Source organism: Ursus americanus, chromosome 22 (assembly GCF_024610735.1).
Source record: "Ursus americanus isolate L20-20 chromosome 22, mUrsAme1.1.p, whole genome shotgun sequence".
Classification (NCBI taxonomy): Eukaryota; Metazoa; Chordata; class Mammalia; order Carnivora; family Ursidae; genus Ursus; species Ursus americanus.
The window spans coordinates 27194674-27210563 of record NC_142148.1 but is presented as its reverse complement, the minus strand read 5'-3'; the positions used below and the strand labels follow the sequence as shown (position 1 = coordinate 27210563).

At 49.6% G+C, this 15890-nt stretch overlaps 1 protein-coding gene across 1 annotated transcript in view; it reads right to left on the bottom strand.

Moving 5' to 3' along the window:
• Positions 1-10451, bottom strand: part of PSMF1 (proteasome inhibitor subunit 1) — a 40076-nt gene extending 29625 nt beyond the window's left edge. Inside the window, exons 1-4 of the mRNA XM_045807639.2 lie at positions 10335-10451; positions 10088-10231; positions 3024-3176; positions 1228-1310 (exon numbers count right to left, since the gene is read on the bottom strand). Coding sequence (XP_045663595.1) covers positions 1228-1310; positions 3024-3176; positions 10088-10216 — 365 coding nt within the window. The 5' untranslated portion in view covers positions 10217-10231; positions 10335-10451. The remainder of the gene's footprint in view (positions 1-1227; positions 1311-3023; positions 3177-10087; positions 10232-10334) is intronic.
• Positions 10452-15890: the final 5439 nt, after the last annotated feature.

Genomic DNA, 15890 nt, shown 5'->3' with positions numbered 1-15890 from the left:
ACAAACAAACCAATTAAAAGATGGGCCAGAGACCTGAACAATCACCTCACCAAAGAAGATATGCAGATGGCAAATAAGCCTACGAAAAGACGCCCCAAGCCGTATGTCATTTGGGAACTGTAAATTAAAACTACACGCTTATCAGAATGGCCAAATCTGAAAAGCTAACAGCACCAGATGCTGACAAGGATGTGGAGCAACAGGAACTCCCAGGCTCTGCTGGTGGGAACGTGAAACGGTAGCGCCACTATGGAAGACGGTATGGCAGGTTCTTATAAATACAAACATACTCGGGGCGCCTGGGTGGCTCAGTTGGTTAAGGGTCTGTCTTCAGCTCAGGTCACGATCCCAGGGTCCTGGGATTAAGCCCCACGTTATGTTGGACTTCCTGCTCAACGGGGAGCCTGCTTCTCCCTCTCCCTCTGCCCCCTCCCCCCGCCACCCCTGGCTTGTGCACTCTTGCTCGCTCACTCTAGCTCAAATAAATAAATAGAATCTTAGGGGAAAAAAAAAGGTAAACATAGTCCCACACTGCCAACGGTGAACCTGAATGTCAACTACAGCATCTGGGTGAGAATGTGTACTGATGCAGGTTCTTCTGTTGTAACAAGTGCACAGAATGCTGATAGTGGAGGCTGTGTGGGGGTGGCTGCAGGGGGAGGTGTTCACGGGAACTCTCTGCACTAGCTGTTCGATTCTGCTGTTCACCTAAAGCTGCTCTAAAAAATTAAGTTCATTTTTTAAAAACTGTTGGAGGTGGAGACCAGAGTAGGCACACCTTTTCTCCAGGAGCCTACTGTGACTGACCCCATGGCCTGACTCCACATCTCCCCTTGAGCCACTGCAGCACTTGTGGACTCTCGCTTCTACCATTTTACTTCACGTGGCATTTCCCCTGTGAATCTTCTCTTAAAATAAATTAAAAACAGAAAAGAGAATTTAAACCTTGCAGATAATCTACTCCCACTTCTTCATTTCACGGATGAGGACATGGAGGTCAAGAGAAATAAAATGTCCAAGTTAGAGGTCTGGGACCTGGGTCTTTGGACTCCCGCTCCAGTGCTCTCTCCCCTATAGCTGACTGCCTTCATGACACAGTACTGGAAGTGACTATGCCCAGGAGACAAAGATCATTCTATTAACTTTTCCTGACTCTCTGGACTTCTCCATCCCATTCCACTGTCTCTCTCTTCTTTTTCCCAGGGAGAAGCCGTCACTTAGAAGTACCTGTGGAAGTCAGCCAGGTGTTCTGAATCGATATAATCATGCAAATTCAGCGTCAAATCTGATACCTGCTGTGACCCACTTTCCTAGAAAAATGAAAACAGAAAACAAGACTGGGGACATTTGGGAGAATAACAATTAAATAGTCAAGTTAAAGAAATACGCATGCACAAAGAAACACACCAGGAATGTCTGTAATACGCGAAATACCCTTCCGGTGCTTGGGGACTGCTCTGATTTAGAAATATTGCCTTTCTGAGACAGCGCCCAGTAAACCTACTTCCCAGGCTCTTTTGTAGTCTGGCCACAGGCATGTAACTGAGGTGCCACATGGATGCACATCTTTGACTTGGAGGTGGGCAACATGGAAAAGCAGACCCAGCAAGGCGCAGACATCTTGCTAACAAGGGGAGCAGCAGAGGCATCGGTGGCTCACGAGAAGGGGCTCGAGGGCCTGTAGCCTAAGCCAGCACCCCATACCTGGGCGGTGGCAGCAGCAGTGATTTCCATGGTGTGGTTTTGAGGCACTGTCTTGAAAGCCCAGCCTTGAACCTATTTCTCTAGCCCTTCCAACAATTCAATGGCTGTCCCAGTTCTTGTAATAAACCAAATCTGTTTAACTTGAGGGAATTTTGTTATTTATAACTAAGAACTCTGTCTGATACAAGATCTAAATGTTGGTCGAAACAGAAACGGATAAGACAAACACAGGGGAAGGGAAGGAAAAATAAGATAAAAACAGAGTGGGAGGCAAACCGTAAGAACTCTTAACTATAGGGAACAAACTGAGGGTTGCTGGAGGGGAGGTCGGTAGGGGGATGGGGTAACTGAGTGATGGGCATTAAGGAGGCACTTGAGGTAACGAGCACTGAATATTATACACAACTGATAAATCACTGAATTCCACCCCTGAAACTAACAATACAGTATGTTTAACTAAACTGAATTTAAATAAGGGGGAAAAAACCAAAAAGGGATAAATAAATTCTGGTATTACAGAATACTAAATAGTAGTTAAAATGAATAAGGTATATCTATATGCATTCCCATGTAAAGACCCCCAAATATATTGAGAGAAAAAAGCCAGGCACAGTGCAATACAGACTGCATGCTACCTTTATATGAACACGCAGGGACAACCAGGACAAACTTAACAAAAGAGTCACTGCCCTTGGGGTGTTTACAGTCCAGTGGCAGAAGACAGACAAACCACACGACAACTAAGTACATAATTACAAACTGTGGTAAGGACCAGCAAGGAAATAAAATGAAGTAGAGAGGCATAATTTAGATTTTTCTGGCAGGTGAGAGTAGGTAGTCAGGATTATACTTTTTGAGGAAGTGAAAAATGAGAAGGAATGAGCAGGGGCTGAAGGGAGAAGGGTGTATGTGAGGCAGCCCACGGTGGTGGGGAAGAGTTTTCCATCCCTGGAAATGAGAAATGTAAGGGCGCCATGATAGCAGGGAGTGAGGCTTATCTGAAGAACTAAAAGTAGCCCCCTGGGCCTCCAGTAAGCTTTTTTCCGTCCCTGTTGTCACCGAAAGGATTTACCCTAATTTACGTAATCATTCCCCTGTGATGAAGTCCCTCCCTTGGTAATACCAGAAGGTGAACGAACATCTTTGAGCACAAAGCTTTTCTATATGGAGGATTCCTGTCTTGGTTCCAAAAGTAGGGTCACTGGGTAAAGTCCTCACAAACATTTAAGGCTCCCCCTCCGAACTGTTGAGTGGGCTACACAAAGGCGACCCCTATGTCCACTCCCACCAGCAGATGCCAACATGTCCCTGAGACTCACCAGCACATTGATGATCACGCTGTTCTCCACGGTGACAGCCTTCACAAGGAGCTTTCTGGACCCATCCTTAGACTCATACCGGAGGACATACAGGTCTTTATTGCTATTCCATTCGGCCGGCAGCAGTTCTGATTTCTTATCATCGGGGCCTGGCTGAGAAGACATGAGGGTTGACAGGAGGAAGATCTTCAGAGCTCAACACAGAGCTACGAAGGACCTTGCAGGTAACCTAATCCCACTTCCTCATTTCACAGATGAGGATACAGAGGTCAAGAGAAATAAAACATCCAAGTTAGAGGTCTGGGACCTGGTCTCTGGACTCCTGCTCCAGTGCTCCCTCCCTTGTAGCTGACTGCCTTCGTGACACAGTATTGGAACTTGACCAGAATCTGCAGCCTTGGTTTGATAAGAATGTCCTCTCCACCCCCCTGCCAAAAATAAGGCCAATCGCCTGAAGCGATACCGTGAAATTCTCATACAGTGTTTTTCTAAGTTCAGAACCCGGACCATCTGCAGGAGGATCACCGAAGTGTTGACAAAAAGTAAAGATTCTAGTGTATTCCCCTCCCGACTACTGTAGTGGTTTCACAAAAATGATGAACAATTTTCATACACACACCAAATGGAGCACAGGTACAAGATAAAACATCAGTGGACACCTGTGTGTCACCTGCTTAAGAAACAGAACAACACCACTGCCAAAGCCTTAAGTAGGGTACTCCTAATGAATCTTATTCCCCTCACAGGTCATCGCTACTCTGTATTTTTTAAAAGATCTTTACTTTTCCTTATAGCTGTATTACTATACATACAACCCTAAAAATATATGGCTTCACATGTGTTTGAATTTATATAAATGGCATCACCTTTATCGCTTCCTTCTTCATTCAATATTGTGAGATTTCGCTGTGTCAACACATTTGACCACATACAGTCTACTATACAGCGCTCCACTGCAGCACAGTTCACAGCTATGGTGTGGCCATGTACGCGCATGCTGCCAGGTACACACTCGCTTGTGAATGCCTATGCGGGCTGTGTACAGGCTTGCTGCTATGAACATCTGTGTATTCGTCTGCTAGTACACAGGTGGATGAATTTCTATAGGGTATGTGTGGGAAAAGAACTTTGAATCTATAAGATAAAGTCAAACTGTCTTCCGAAGAGGTACTGATTTACACTTCCACCAACACCCTATGAGAGTCCTTGTAGTTCCATGTGGTCGGCAACACTGCCACTGTCTAATTTTAAAATTTTTGCCCACCTGGTGGGTGTAAAAATGCATTGTGAGGTGTAAAAATGCATTGTAAAAATGAGTTGTGAGTTCTTCTTTTTCCTTTAAACCATCCTAGGACTTTCCTTTTACACACTGAAGTTTGAGAAATCGTTTTCAAGCATTTCCATAGGAAAAAGTAATCAAGTGATTCCTAGATGGGGAAAGATTTCTTAAGATCCAAAAACAAAAAAAGCACTGTCTTTGAGACTTTCCAAATTGAAAGCTTCTGTTCAAAAACAGACATGGCAACACTAACAGGCAGCCACAGGCTAGGATGAGATGTTTGTGTGGCTACAGATGAAAAAGAACGAATAACTAGCACATTAAGGGAATGCCCCGAAAATGAACAATAAAAATTGGGAACCTATTTGAAAAACTGGCAAAAAATAGGAACAAGCAAAAGAAAGAGCAGGTAACAGTATACAGAGGGCTGTTCAACTTGACCACCACTCAGACAACTGCAGGTTGAAATGATGAGGTTCCATGCCACACTGGTTTTATCCATTTCTCTAGTCTTCGTTCACGTGGGTGTGGGGACAATGGGGACCCTCAGACACTGTGGTTGGCCACTTAACACTGCTGCAAATCCTCTGGAAAGCAGTCCGGCAGCATGTGGCGTGCTCAGGTAAGCAGACACCCTCTGACCCCAAACCTCCATTCTTGGAGGAAACCCGGTGCACAAAGGCACAGCGGACATGACAAGGAATCTTCACCATAGCCTTGTCATGAACACCAAAGTGGAGGTGAAATGAAAAAATACGCTCATAGTGGAATACTATATAGGAGTTAGAAGGAACAAACTAGATCAAACTGTAGCATCACCGATAAAGGTAAAAAACGTAACTTAAAATGATAACTTGAAGAATGTAACTTCAGGGGTGCCTGGATGGCTCAGTCTATTGGGAGCCTGACTCCTATTTCAGCTCAGGTCTTGATCTCTTGACCTCAGGGTCATGAGTTCAAGCACCATGTTGGGCTCCACGCCGGGCATGGAGCCTACTTTGGAGAAATTTTTTATACATATGTGTATACACACATATACACACATATATATATACCCACACATACATATATATAAAAAACTTAGTTTTTTAGAAGTTAAGAAAAAATGAAATTTACAGCCTGGTATCATTTATGTAAAAAAATTTTAAAACACACAAAAATAATCCATATATTTTTTTCACAGATACCTATGTATATGGCTAAACACAGAGCAAGTGGATTGGGAAGCTTTGTACTCAGGAGAATACGGTGGGAGGAATTGGACCAAAGATGAAGAACAGCAGAAGACAAAGGTCCATCCCCGCAGCCCCTACACACACCAAGAACAATGGGAGGCCAAAAGCAGAGAATCATCGGGGCGCCTGGGTGGCACAGCGGTTAAGCGTCTGCCTTCGGCTCAGCGTGTGATCCTGGCGTTATGGGATCGCCAACCCCACATCAGGCTCCTCTGCTATGAGCCTGCTTCTTCCTCTCCCACTCCTCCTGCTTGTGTTCCCTCTCTCGCTGGCTGTCTCTATCTCTGTCGAATAAATAAATAAAATCTTTAAAAAAAAAAACAAAACAGAGAATCATGGGCCTCTCCTCTTTAGTTACCCTTGGTGCTCAGGAATCCAATGGGGGAAGTGGTCCCAAATACAATTCGAGATGTTGCAACTGGCATGGTTTAAAAGCTGGCTGGATGACAAAGAAACTCACAAGCCTGAAGCAAAGAAACCAGAGTAAGGAAAAACAAAAGTGAAACGAAAGAAACCAGTCTCCCAAGCCAGAAAGAAACAATCCCTCACCTCCAACTGGGTCTATTTCCTGTAACAGGTTTAGTGGATTTAAGGTTTACTTTGGAAGCTACGATTTTGATAATGTGCCTTGTCTTTGTTCTGTCAGAGGCCTGTGAATTTATATGTATGTCTTCCACATGCAGCATTTAACCCACCCGAATCTTTCCTTGGAATATAGATAATCTAGTCTGCTCAATCTTCCACACACCGGCTGCAGGGGAACTGAAGGTCCCGGCCCAAGCGCTGCCCTGATATGGGGAAAACAGGTGGGACCGAGGGACTGGCCCTGGTGATATCAGGCCAAATTTGGCATTTCAACTGTGTTCTAGGTCCTGACCTCAAATATCAGGCTCTCCAGAAAGCTGCAACTGGAAAGTAGCCAAAGCACACGGCTGTGTAGTTTAATACCCTCAGATGAAAAATTTAAGGACTGAGAGGGGCTGAGAATTGCCTAAGGTCACAGTAAGTCAGATGCAGAGCTGGGTTTGGCATTCGGAGCTCCTGGTTGCTCGGTCTATGGCTGGAGAGTTTTCCCAGCCAGATCCACTAGACTGGCCCCAAGAAAGTAAAGATGGCTGTCCACTTAGGCAACATCCTAGGGATGGAAGCATTCTTCAGTGGCCATAAGTTCACCCCTGGGTCTCTGGGCTAAAACGCACTCAAAGAAACACAAACAGATCATTTTGGGCATTTCCTCTCTTTTCTCATAACCTTTAGATTCCTACAACAGAAAACCAAATTCTCGAACTTTTGTCTATAGCCTTCTCTAAACCCCTTGCCACCTAACCACCTTGACACCTCTGTAAAGCTCTTAGGAGTGGTACTGACTCCAAAAAAGTAATCCAAATTCAAATACTGGATTTTTACTGAAGCCAGTGGCCTCACTGCTCTTCTAACCGAGTTTTACATACACAACTGCCCTGCACAAGAAGAGATAAAACCAAAGAGAAAGGGGCGCCTGGGTGGCTCAGATGGTTAAGCGTCTGCCTTCGGCTCAGGTCATCATCCCAGGGTCCTGGGATCGAGCCCTGCATCAGGCTCCCTGCTTGGCGGGGAGCCTGCTTCTCCCTCTCCCTCTGCTGTTCCCCTGCTTGCGTGCGTACTCTCTTTCTCTCTCTCTCTGTCAAATAAATAAATAAAATCTTAAAACAAAAAAAAAGAGAAAGACAATTTAGCTTTCTAGTTAACTGTCAATATACTATATGACGAAGCACATACTTTTGGGAACTTCCTCTCTCATCACCCCTACAAGGATGGGGCACAGGAGGTGGCTGGAGAGGCAACATAAACATTCTCTGAGTACGGCAAACACTCTTGGTCTCAGTGGAGTCTGCTGGTCCCAGGCCAGAAAATTAAACCCGCTCTTAAATAAACTAATAGATACCTCTCTAAAGGGCTTCTCCTCCCATGGAAGTTGACTCAGCAGAAGTCAGAGGAGGACAAGTGCAACCTGAGCTCAGGGAAAGGGCACAGAAGCAAAAAGACACACCAAAGAGCAATACAAACACCGAGTCCCAGAAGCCACGCATGATTTAGCTCTGGGGTGGACACATGGACAGTGGGCGGTGCCTTTCAAAACCCTCCTCCCCACTCTCCCTGGCCTCCAGCAAGACATCTGGGGCCCGCATCTTTTTCTGGCCTGCACGAACAGAGTGGAATTAGATGGACCTTTAGGAATCAATCAAGGATCTTTTATTTTTTTTAAACCAGTATTAAAATGAGATTGTATTCTTTCTGCACATTTCACCTGAAAAATTGAGGCCCAGAGTATTTGGCAAGGGAATGATACCAAAGGAGGCAATGACCTATATGAACTGATGTCCCTAAGCTGTCAGAACAACTCAGAGCTTTGGACAGGTGTGTGAAAGGACGAGTGGTGGGAGCAGACCTGCAGTGTTGATATGTCCCTGTGAAATGGGGAGAAGAGACGGAGTTGCACAGGCCCTCAGTAACAAGTTCCTGTTCCGGGGGGAGAGATTCCAACTATGTCAGAGCAGAAATAGCTAGATGGGAGTAAACAAGGTGAGATCCATGAGGAGAGGCAGAGAGCAGGGCAGACCCGTAAGATCTGAAGGACAGGGGGAACTGAGAGCCCATGGACGAGCCCCAAGGGCAGGACCAGGTAAGTCTTCCTCCCCTCTCCAATCCCACTGCACTCCACGCCATTCTATACATCAGCTTCCTGGACCTCCTAGGCAACGCTGAAATGAAATGACAGGGGCAAGTGAAAGAGTCATTCAGGATTGGAAAGGTGAAGTGGGGCAAGTGAGGAAACATGAAGTTTCTGTTGGGGACACTATACACTGGAGAGGGAGCCCAACACTCGTGGGTGGAGATGCCATCTCCACCGGGTCCCAAGGCCTGAAAGGCAGAGTAAGTGGAATGCAGTGCAGGTTGGACAGAAAGGCCAAGAACAGAGCTATCTGGGAGGAAAACGTGGTTCCTGTTTCCAGGTGTGTGTGAATCCCCCTTTTTTCCAGCCTTACATCCAGTCCCAGATTCCACATGAGGGGACAAGTACGTGTGAGCCTGGAGGGGGGTAGGGATGGGGGATACTAAGGGTGTATCTGGGGTCCCTGTGAGATACTTGAGGTCTGGGACAGAAAAAAAAAAAAAAAAAAAGGAGCCAGACATCCATGACAGTTCTCGTCCTTCTGATGTGACTCCTGTTGGTGGGCATTAAGTGTGAGAGCGGGTGGTGGTCTTGCTCACTGCTCTAAAGGACAAAGGAATGGGGCAGCCAGGGAGTGGAAGGGAGTGCCTGGCTCTCAGGGCTCAGGATGTGTAAACTGTGTTTGAGGAGGGATCCTTAAAGCTCTGTGTCAGGAGAGGAAAACTTAAGACGCCAGATGTACATCTGAGAAACTAAGAAAGAATTAGGGAGTTAGATCTGAAGCAGTTACAAATAAGAGTAAGGTTAAAACCTCACCATAAGAGATGCAAAGGGTGAGGTGCCCTACTCCTCAGAGCTGATCTAGGTTCTGGGGATGAGAAGAATGGAACAGTGAGGGTCAGGCTAGGAATCCTGCGTGTATGTGCGGTGTGTGGCTGGGACCGTATTTTCTCTGATGAAGTAGAAGAGAACTGAAGGGGCAGAAAGGGGGCCAGGCCCAGTTCTCACAGGAAGCTAACCTGCAGGATGATGTAGAGGGTGAAAGTCACAGGGAAGGGGCAGGGAAGATGAACAAAGGCTCCCCCAAAGAATTATGCAGTAGGCAGTGCCCAGCAGTCCTGGGGCTCTGCGGGTGTGATGACAAGGCGACAAGGCCCCCAGCTCCCCCAGCTCGGAGGGGCAGAGCCTGAGGGTGGGAGAGCAGGAGGGGCTGACCGTGTAGGGGCAGCTGTTGGGGAGGTAACCTTAGCTGGCTCTCACATCCGGGGTGCAGGGGTGTACCTGTGGGGCGGGGGCGGTGCGGGATGGTGGCTGTTTCCCAGAACCTGAGCTGGGTATGACACGGTGAGTGGGCTGTACTGGGCCCTTCAGTAAAAGGTGAAAGGTGTGTGTGCTCTCTGGGCCCGTGCTGAGGAGTGAAGAAAGCGTCCCTGAGTGGGGCTGAACAGATCAGAGCTCACCCGTATAAGCGTGCTTGGATTCTGATTATCCGGTGGATGTCCCAGTACAGTATTGAGTACCGCCCTCCCCTCCCGACGCTATGTGGGAAGGAGCTTGGTGGAGTTCAGGCAGGTGAGGAATGCTCAGGGGAGCTACCCCCCGTCTCAGTGTCAGGTCCACACGATCCTGGCCTGGGAGACAGCCAGGCCGTGCTGAAGCGAGCTTCTGTCCTCAGGTTTCCAAACCCTGTTGCCCCAGCTCTGTTCTGAGGGACGCTGGGCCGGGCCGGCAGAGCAGCTCCCCGACCCGCAAACCAAACCAAAGGTGCCAGGAGCCCCAGCGCCGGGACTCGGGCGGGGCAGCGTCAGGCGCTCTGGCCCAGAGCTCCGGTCCTTGGATCGGGGCAAAAGACACCTCACCCCCACCACCCTGGCCCCAGGCCGGCTCTCTGGAGTACCTGGTCGCCGACACCCAAGGCGTAGTAGCCGTGCGTCACCACCTCCCAGTGCAGAAAGCAGATGAGCGCGTCCTGCGCGCAGGTGATGGCTGGCGCCGCCGACGCGTACAGTACCTCCAAGCCCGCCATGTGCGCCCCCGGCTCCTGCGGGCGGAGGAAGGAAGGGAGACAGCGCCGTGAGCCGTCTCGGCTCCGCGACCGCTGAGGACTACCCTCCGCTACTCTGCCCGCCCAGGCCTCGCCCCACCTGCGGCCAAAATGGAGACGCCCGGGGGCGGAGCGCGGCCGCCGGAAGTAGCTCCAAGCGCCGGCTCAGTAGCGCGAATGCGCCGGCCGGAAACTGGAGCGAGGCACTTAAAGGTTCCGCCAGGCCGCCGGCAGGCGGGGCGGGGCGGGGCGGGGCGGGGCGGGGCGGGGCGGGGCGGGGCGGGGCGGGGCGGGGCGGGGCGGGGCGGGGCGGGGCGGGGCGGGGCGGGGCTCTTTAAAGCAGTAATCTCCTTTTTCCAGGTAGTTGGAGGGCCCGCCACAGACAGGATGTTAAATTAGGTCGCAGGCAGAGGCCACGTTGTTCTGAGCCACAGACCTCCCATCCGCAGAACGGGATGGGCATACGCTGGTGGGGGAAGAGTTTATAAGATATGGCTAAAATATATTCATAATACTTGGCACGTATGCAGCTGGCACGTACGTGCCACATTATTCTAAATGCGTTACTTGTACTCATTAATTTAATCCTCACGACCCGACCCTATAAAGTTGGTATTAATGATAGCCCTTTTGACAGAGGGGTGAATTTGACCACGATGACACAGCCAGCCAGTGCGTGGCAGAGCTGGTGCTGGGACCTAGCAGTCTGGCTCCCAGGGTAACGTTTATTGTGTGTTAGATGCTGTGCCAGAACCTTTAGAGCACCCTATCAACAACTCTGTGAGGTATGCCCCATTATCATCCCCATTTTGCACATGACAAAACCAGCTCAGAGAACTGAAGCCGCTTCCTCCGGGAAGACTCAGCTGCTGCTCCCAGAGCCGGGGCTCCTAATTCACTGCCAAATTTCAATCATTTATTTGCCTGTCTCCGTGATTTTTTTTTTTTTTACCGCCTATTATTTCTTCAACACGTTTCTCAAAACTCACTTGTTGTTGCTCAAAGTAATTTAGTTTTCCCATCCCAGTCAGCACCGCATGGCAAGCCACCACCATCTCTCATTTGGATGCCTGCACCAGCCTCCGAACCACCCTAGTCCATCTCTGTCTTCCTCAAGCCTGTTCTGCACTCTGCATCTAGAGATTCTGTTAGGACACAAGCCAATGACATCCCTCCTCTGCTTAAAACCCTCCCAGGGCTTCCATCGCACTCAGGGAAAGTAAAGTCCTCCCCGTGGTCTGCAGAAACCATGTGCATATGGTCTGTGCCCTCCCCCCACTCACCCCTCTGACATCATCTCCTCCAACTTTTCCCTCATCCCCTGCACTCTTGGCTGCAATAACCTTGACTTCCATCCTCTCATGCCCACAACTGATCCAAAAGCAAAGCTAGTCAACTTTAACCTCAAAATGTATTCTGGATCAGACCACTTCCTACGGCCTCCAAAGCCTTCGCCCTGGTCTGATCCTCTAGCATCTCATACTTGGACTATTGCAGTAGCTTGCTAACGAGGTTCCCTCTTCCACCTGTTTGGTTCTCCAGGTCTCTGCATGTACTGCTGTCTCTGCCCGGAATGCTCTTCCCCCAAACATCTGCATGGTTTGCTCCTTCATTTTAAGTGACTCCTTCTCTCGCCTCCTCCTGGCTTCAGCAGACGGCTTCCCCAACGCACATCCAAAATAACCTCATCTACTGTTTAATCCCTTCCTTACCCTGCTTTCTTTCCTGCAAAGCATTCATCGTAACCTGACCTTATAGCAGGTATTTCTTCGTTTGCTTGTTTATTTAATGACCGTCTTCTCACTAAACTGTGAGAAGGGAGCAGAGACCATGTCTGTCTTGTGCACAGGTATACCCAAGTGCTTTCCTGGCTCAAGTATATACTTACTGAACGCCGAGTGAAAGAATTATTGGTATGAGCTCAACTTAATTGGGCCAGTCTCATCCCTTTTGCTGCCCCACATCACTCCACATTTTGTGTTCCTGGGACTCCTGTGGGACGCCCAGATGCCTGAACCCCATTTGCAGAGATTCGAGCTGAGGGCCTGACATAGAGTGCAGGTATGTGGACCACCCTCTGGGGGGGGGGGTGCTAAAGCTGATGGACTCCTGAGATATACTGCATGTGGCCTAGAAGCTGTTTAGCCTTTCCACTGAGAAGCTCTGTACTTTTAAGCGTTCCTGCTTTTGCTTTGCTCTATCTCTTCTGCTTTAAATGTCCTTCCCCAGTTATCGAAAATTCCATCAATCCGTGCACTCATTCATTCACTTACTCTTTCACTAAACTGCCACAGGCTGTTTGCCATGGACGGCCGTGCAGGCTGTGCAGGGCACAAAGGTGCCCACCCCGCGGCAGCCCTGTTCCTAAGAACCTACTGTGACCCAGGCCCAGGGGAACAAGCTATAGATCCTCCCACACGGAGCCCACTGTCTAGAGACAGAAGAATTACAGACAAAGGTACCCCAGCGTGAAGACTGTCATGACATAGGGGGCGCTTGGAGGTCCGTGCAAGCCCAGAGGAGGCATCTAATTCAGGCTAGGGGTTAGGGAGGGCTTCTTGGAGGAGGAGATGCCCAACGACACTGAACCATAATGGAAGAGTGGGAGGGAATTGAGGCACAAACGGTATTCCCATAGAAGGGATTGGCCCACGCAAAGGCATGAAGGTGTGAAATGCGGCTAGTCCTGTGTGATTAGGGGATCAATGCTGCCTCCTGACTGAGGTCTTCCCCCATCTCCTCTGCCCACAGTCAATTTCTCTGTCTTCAGTGCCCTTGGCATCAGTGGGGTGCCAAGGAGCGAGCATGGGACAGCAAGAGCCATCAGCCTCAACGGGAAGGAGAATTTTATAACTGAAGCTTATTAGAATGGCTGGTTTATAATAAAAAGCAGACCGGCCGGTTTTATTACTGCTTTTAACATTTTTTACAGCCAAGGCACCCCCCTTATTGCCCGCACGGGGCTGCGAGCTCCCCCACCGGTCCCTTGGTTCAGCCACTGCTTTGCATACAGTTGGTTATAGCTTGAGTCTCACAGAACTTTGTTTGCCTGTAATACGCCAGCCTTGCATTAGTCTTCCCTCAGAAGCCAGCATAAGACAGGGATTTGAATGGTTTATTTGGAAGCGGATGGCAGGAAAAAGCAGCAAAGAGGGTGGGGAAGGGACACTAGGAAGTGACCAGTAGGTGTTTTGTGATCAAGTCAGGTACCTCGGGGCACCTGAGCTCAGTCCTGTCCAGCAACTCTGGGAGACACTTGTCCCAGACTCATCCCAACCAAGGGTGAGAGAATTAAGGTGGTTATTTGTACTCCCTCCCTGCTTGAGGGCTGCTTCTGGGACATGAAAAGCCCTCAGATAGAGAACTGCGGAGTTTAGTGGAAGTGGCCTTTGGTGCTTAGAGATGACTGCTAAGGAGTGAACTGGACACCATGGCATTTGCTGTTCCCCAGCTGCTCCCCGCCGCCCCCAAGGGCGAGCCATGCCTTTGCTAGTCTGTGGCCCAGCAGTAGTCACGAGCATCTGTGTATCACAAGAATGAGGTAAGCTCTGTCCCTTGCACTAGGCTGTGTGCCCTTTGGGCCAAATCTGTGTTCTGTCCACCCCTGAGCCCCAGGGTCCTCCATGGATGAGAACAAATGAGAGGATCCTCCGGGACCAGAGGGTTGTCTGATCCTGCCCCTGGTCCATTCAGCACTTTCTGAGGACTTACCGCCATCAACAAGAGTCTCAGTTGTCCCTGTGAGGACTGTGATTGGCTGAGAAGGGAAGCAGGTAGAAGGTGCCTCCCCGGCTGGGCCCTCGCTACCTGGCAAAGCCCATGCCAGAGATGAGGGCGAGGGCCCAGGATGATGAAAGGAACATGGGAGGTGGCTGCAACCACCAGCTCCTGGTTGCCAAGTGACAGCAATGTGAGGATTCCAAGCTCCTGGGAAACTGTCTCCCTGGAAACTGAAGAGGTGAGCTGAGGGGCAGGGCCCAGATGGGCACTGAGATGGAATTATGCAACACTGGAAGCCTGCTTTTTGGCCTAGCATCATTCTACCAACCTCACCTCCTCCAGGAAGCCCTCCATGATTAATAGTGTGCAGTACTGGAACCCATCCGATACGTTGGAATGTAAAGATTAGGGAAAACTGCCTCTAGCTTTCAGAGAGTCTGGAAGTTGCAGGAACTGCAGGAGAGCACCAGCAATGATCACAGCTGCCTCTTGTCCTAAGGCAGTATTCAGGGGAAAATCTGCAGAGGTGGCTGCAAAACTGAACTGAAACTCTGGATCCACTGCTGTTGGAGAAGCAATGAGGTGCTTCTGCTGCCTCCCATTGCCTGGATCTGACCCGGGGAATCCCGTTGGCAAGTCATTCTAGAAAAGGGCAGGCAGGACTGGGACGGTATTAAGGCTTTAACAAATTGGCCAATACTATCTCAATTAATTCCCATAACTCTTTAAGGTAGAAACAGTTATGACCCTCTATTTTAAAATGAGAAGAGTAAGGCACAGTAAGGTTGTACAATTGCTCCTAAGTGATGCAGTCAGGATTTGAACCGGATGGTATTTCTATACACCACATCACCACGTGGCTGTGCCCTGTGATAGCATCGAGGGGGGCTTGCAGGCCCACAAGCTCTGTGTTCTGAGGTCTGTACAGGAGAAGGTGAGAGAGCTGTGACTGAGTTTTTCAGACTTTGGCTGGAAGCCGGTAAGGCTGGGAACAGAGACGGTCTAAGCATGGAAAGCCTCTCCAACCACCGGGATGCGAGGGTCCTTGCAGAGACAAGAGAAGCCACAAGAGGGCGCCCGGGCCCACCCAAATGCCCACCCAGGGCAGCCAGGCAGGGTGAAGTGCTTATCTCCCTTGTCCTCTTTCTAAGGGGAGGTTCAGGGGAGCCCTAGACTGGAGAGCCCATAGCAGGCTGTGTCCTCGGTGCGGTCAGAATTTTCATGCATGGAAATGCCTGCTTGTAGCTCTGTGCGCTGTTGACCCCAAAGGGAGACAGTCCTCAGGGAACCCCCGTCCCAGTGGTCAGAGGGTCTGCTCTGCTCCTTGCTGAGGCCATATTCCTTCTCGAATCCCCCACTTCCCTCGGCAGACATCTTTGTAGCCATCCTTTCACAGACTTGGTCCTGACCCTCTCCCCTCCCCCCACCTCAGCCACGTCTAGCCCCAGCCCTGAAGTCCCATCAAGCCCTTGCCCCACCTGGTGTGGCAGGTGGCATGGGTGACCAACCTCATCCTGAAAGGCCAGAAGCTTTGCCTGTTGCTCCCCTATCTAGAACATTAGCTTCATGAGTGCAGGGATGGCATCTGTTCCGGTCACTGCCGCCTCTCCAGCTCCTAGAACAGTGCCTAGCACACATAGTGGTTCCCAGGAAGTATTTGTTGAATTAACGAGTAAATGGACAAATGCATAGGTTGGAAAAGTGTCTAGATCTTGGAGTCAGGCAAGCTGGGTTTATATCTCAGTCCCAGTGCTTACTCTCTGTGCAACTTGGGGCAGATGACTTATCGAATTGTCAAATAGGGATTATAATGGTGTCTCTGGTGGGGTTGTCGAGAGGATTCCTGGAGACGATGTCACTGAAGTGCCTCCCATGGTGCATGGCCCACGGCGGGGTCTCCTGAGCCGTGGCTCATTATTTGAGCTAATGAGCCCTT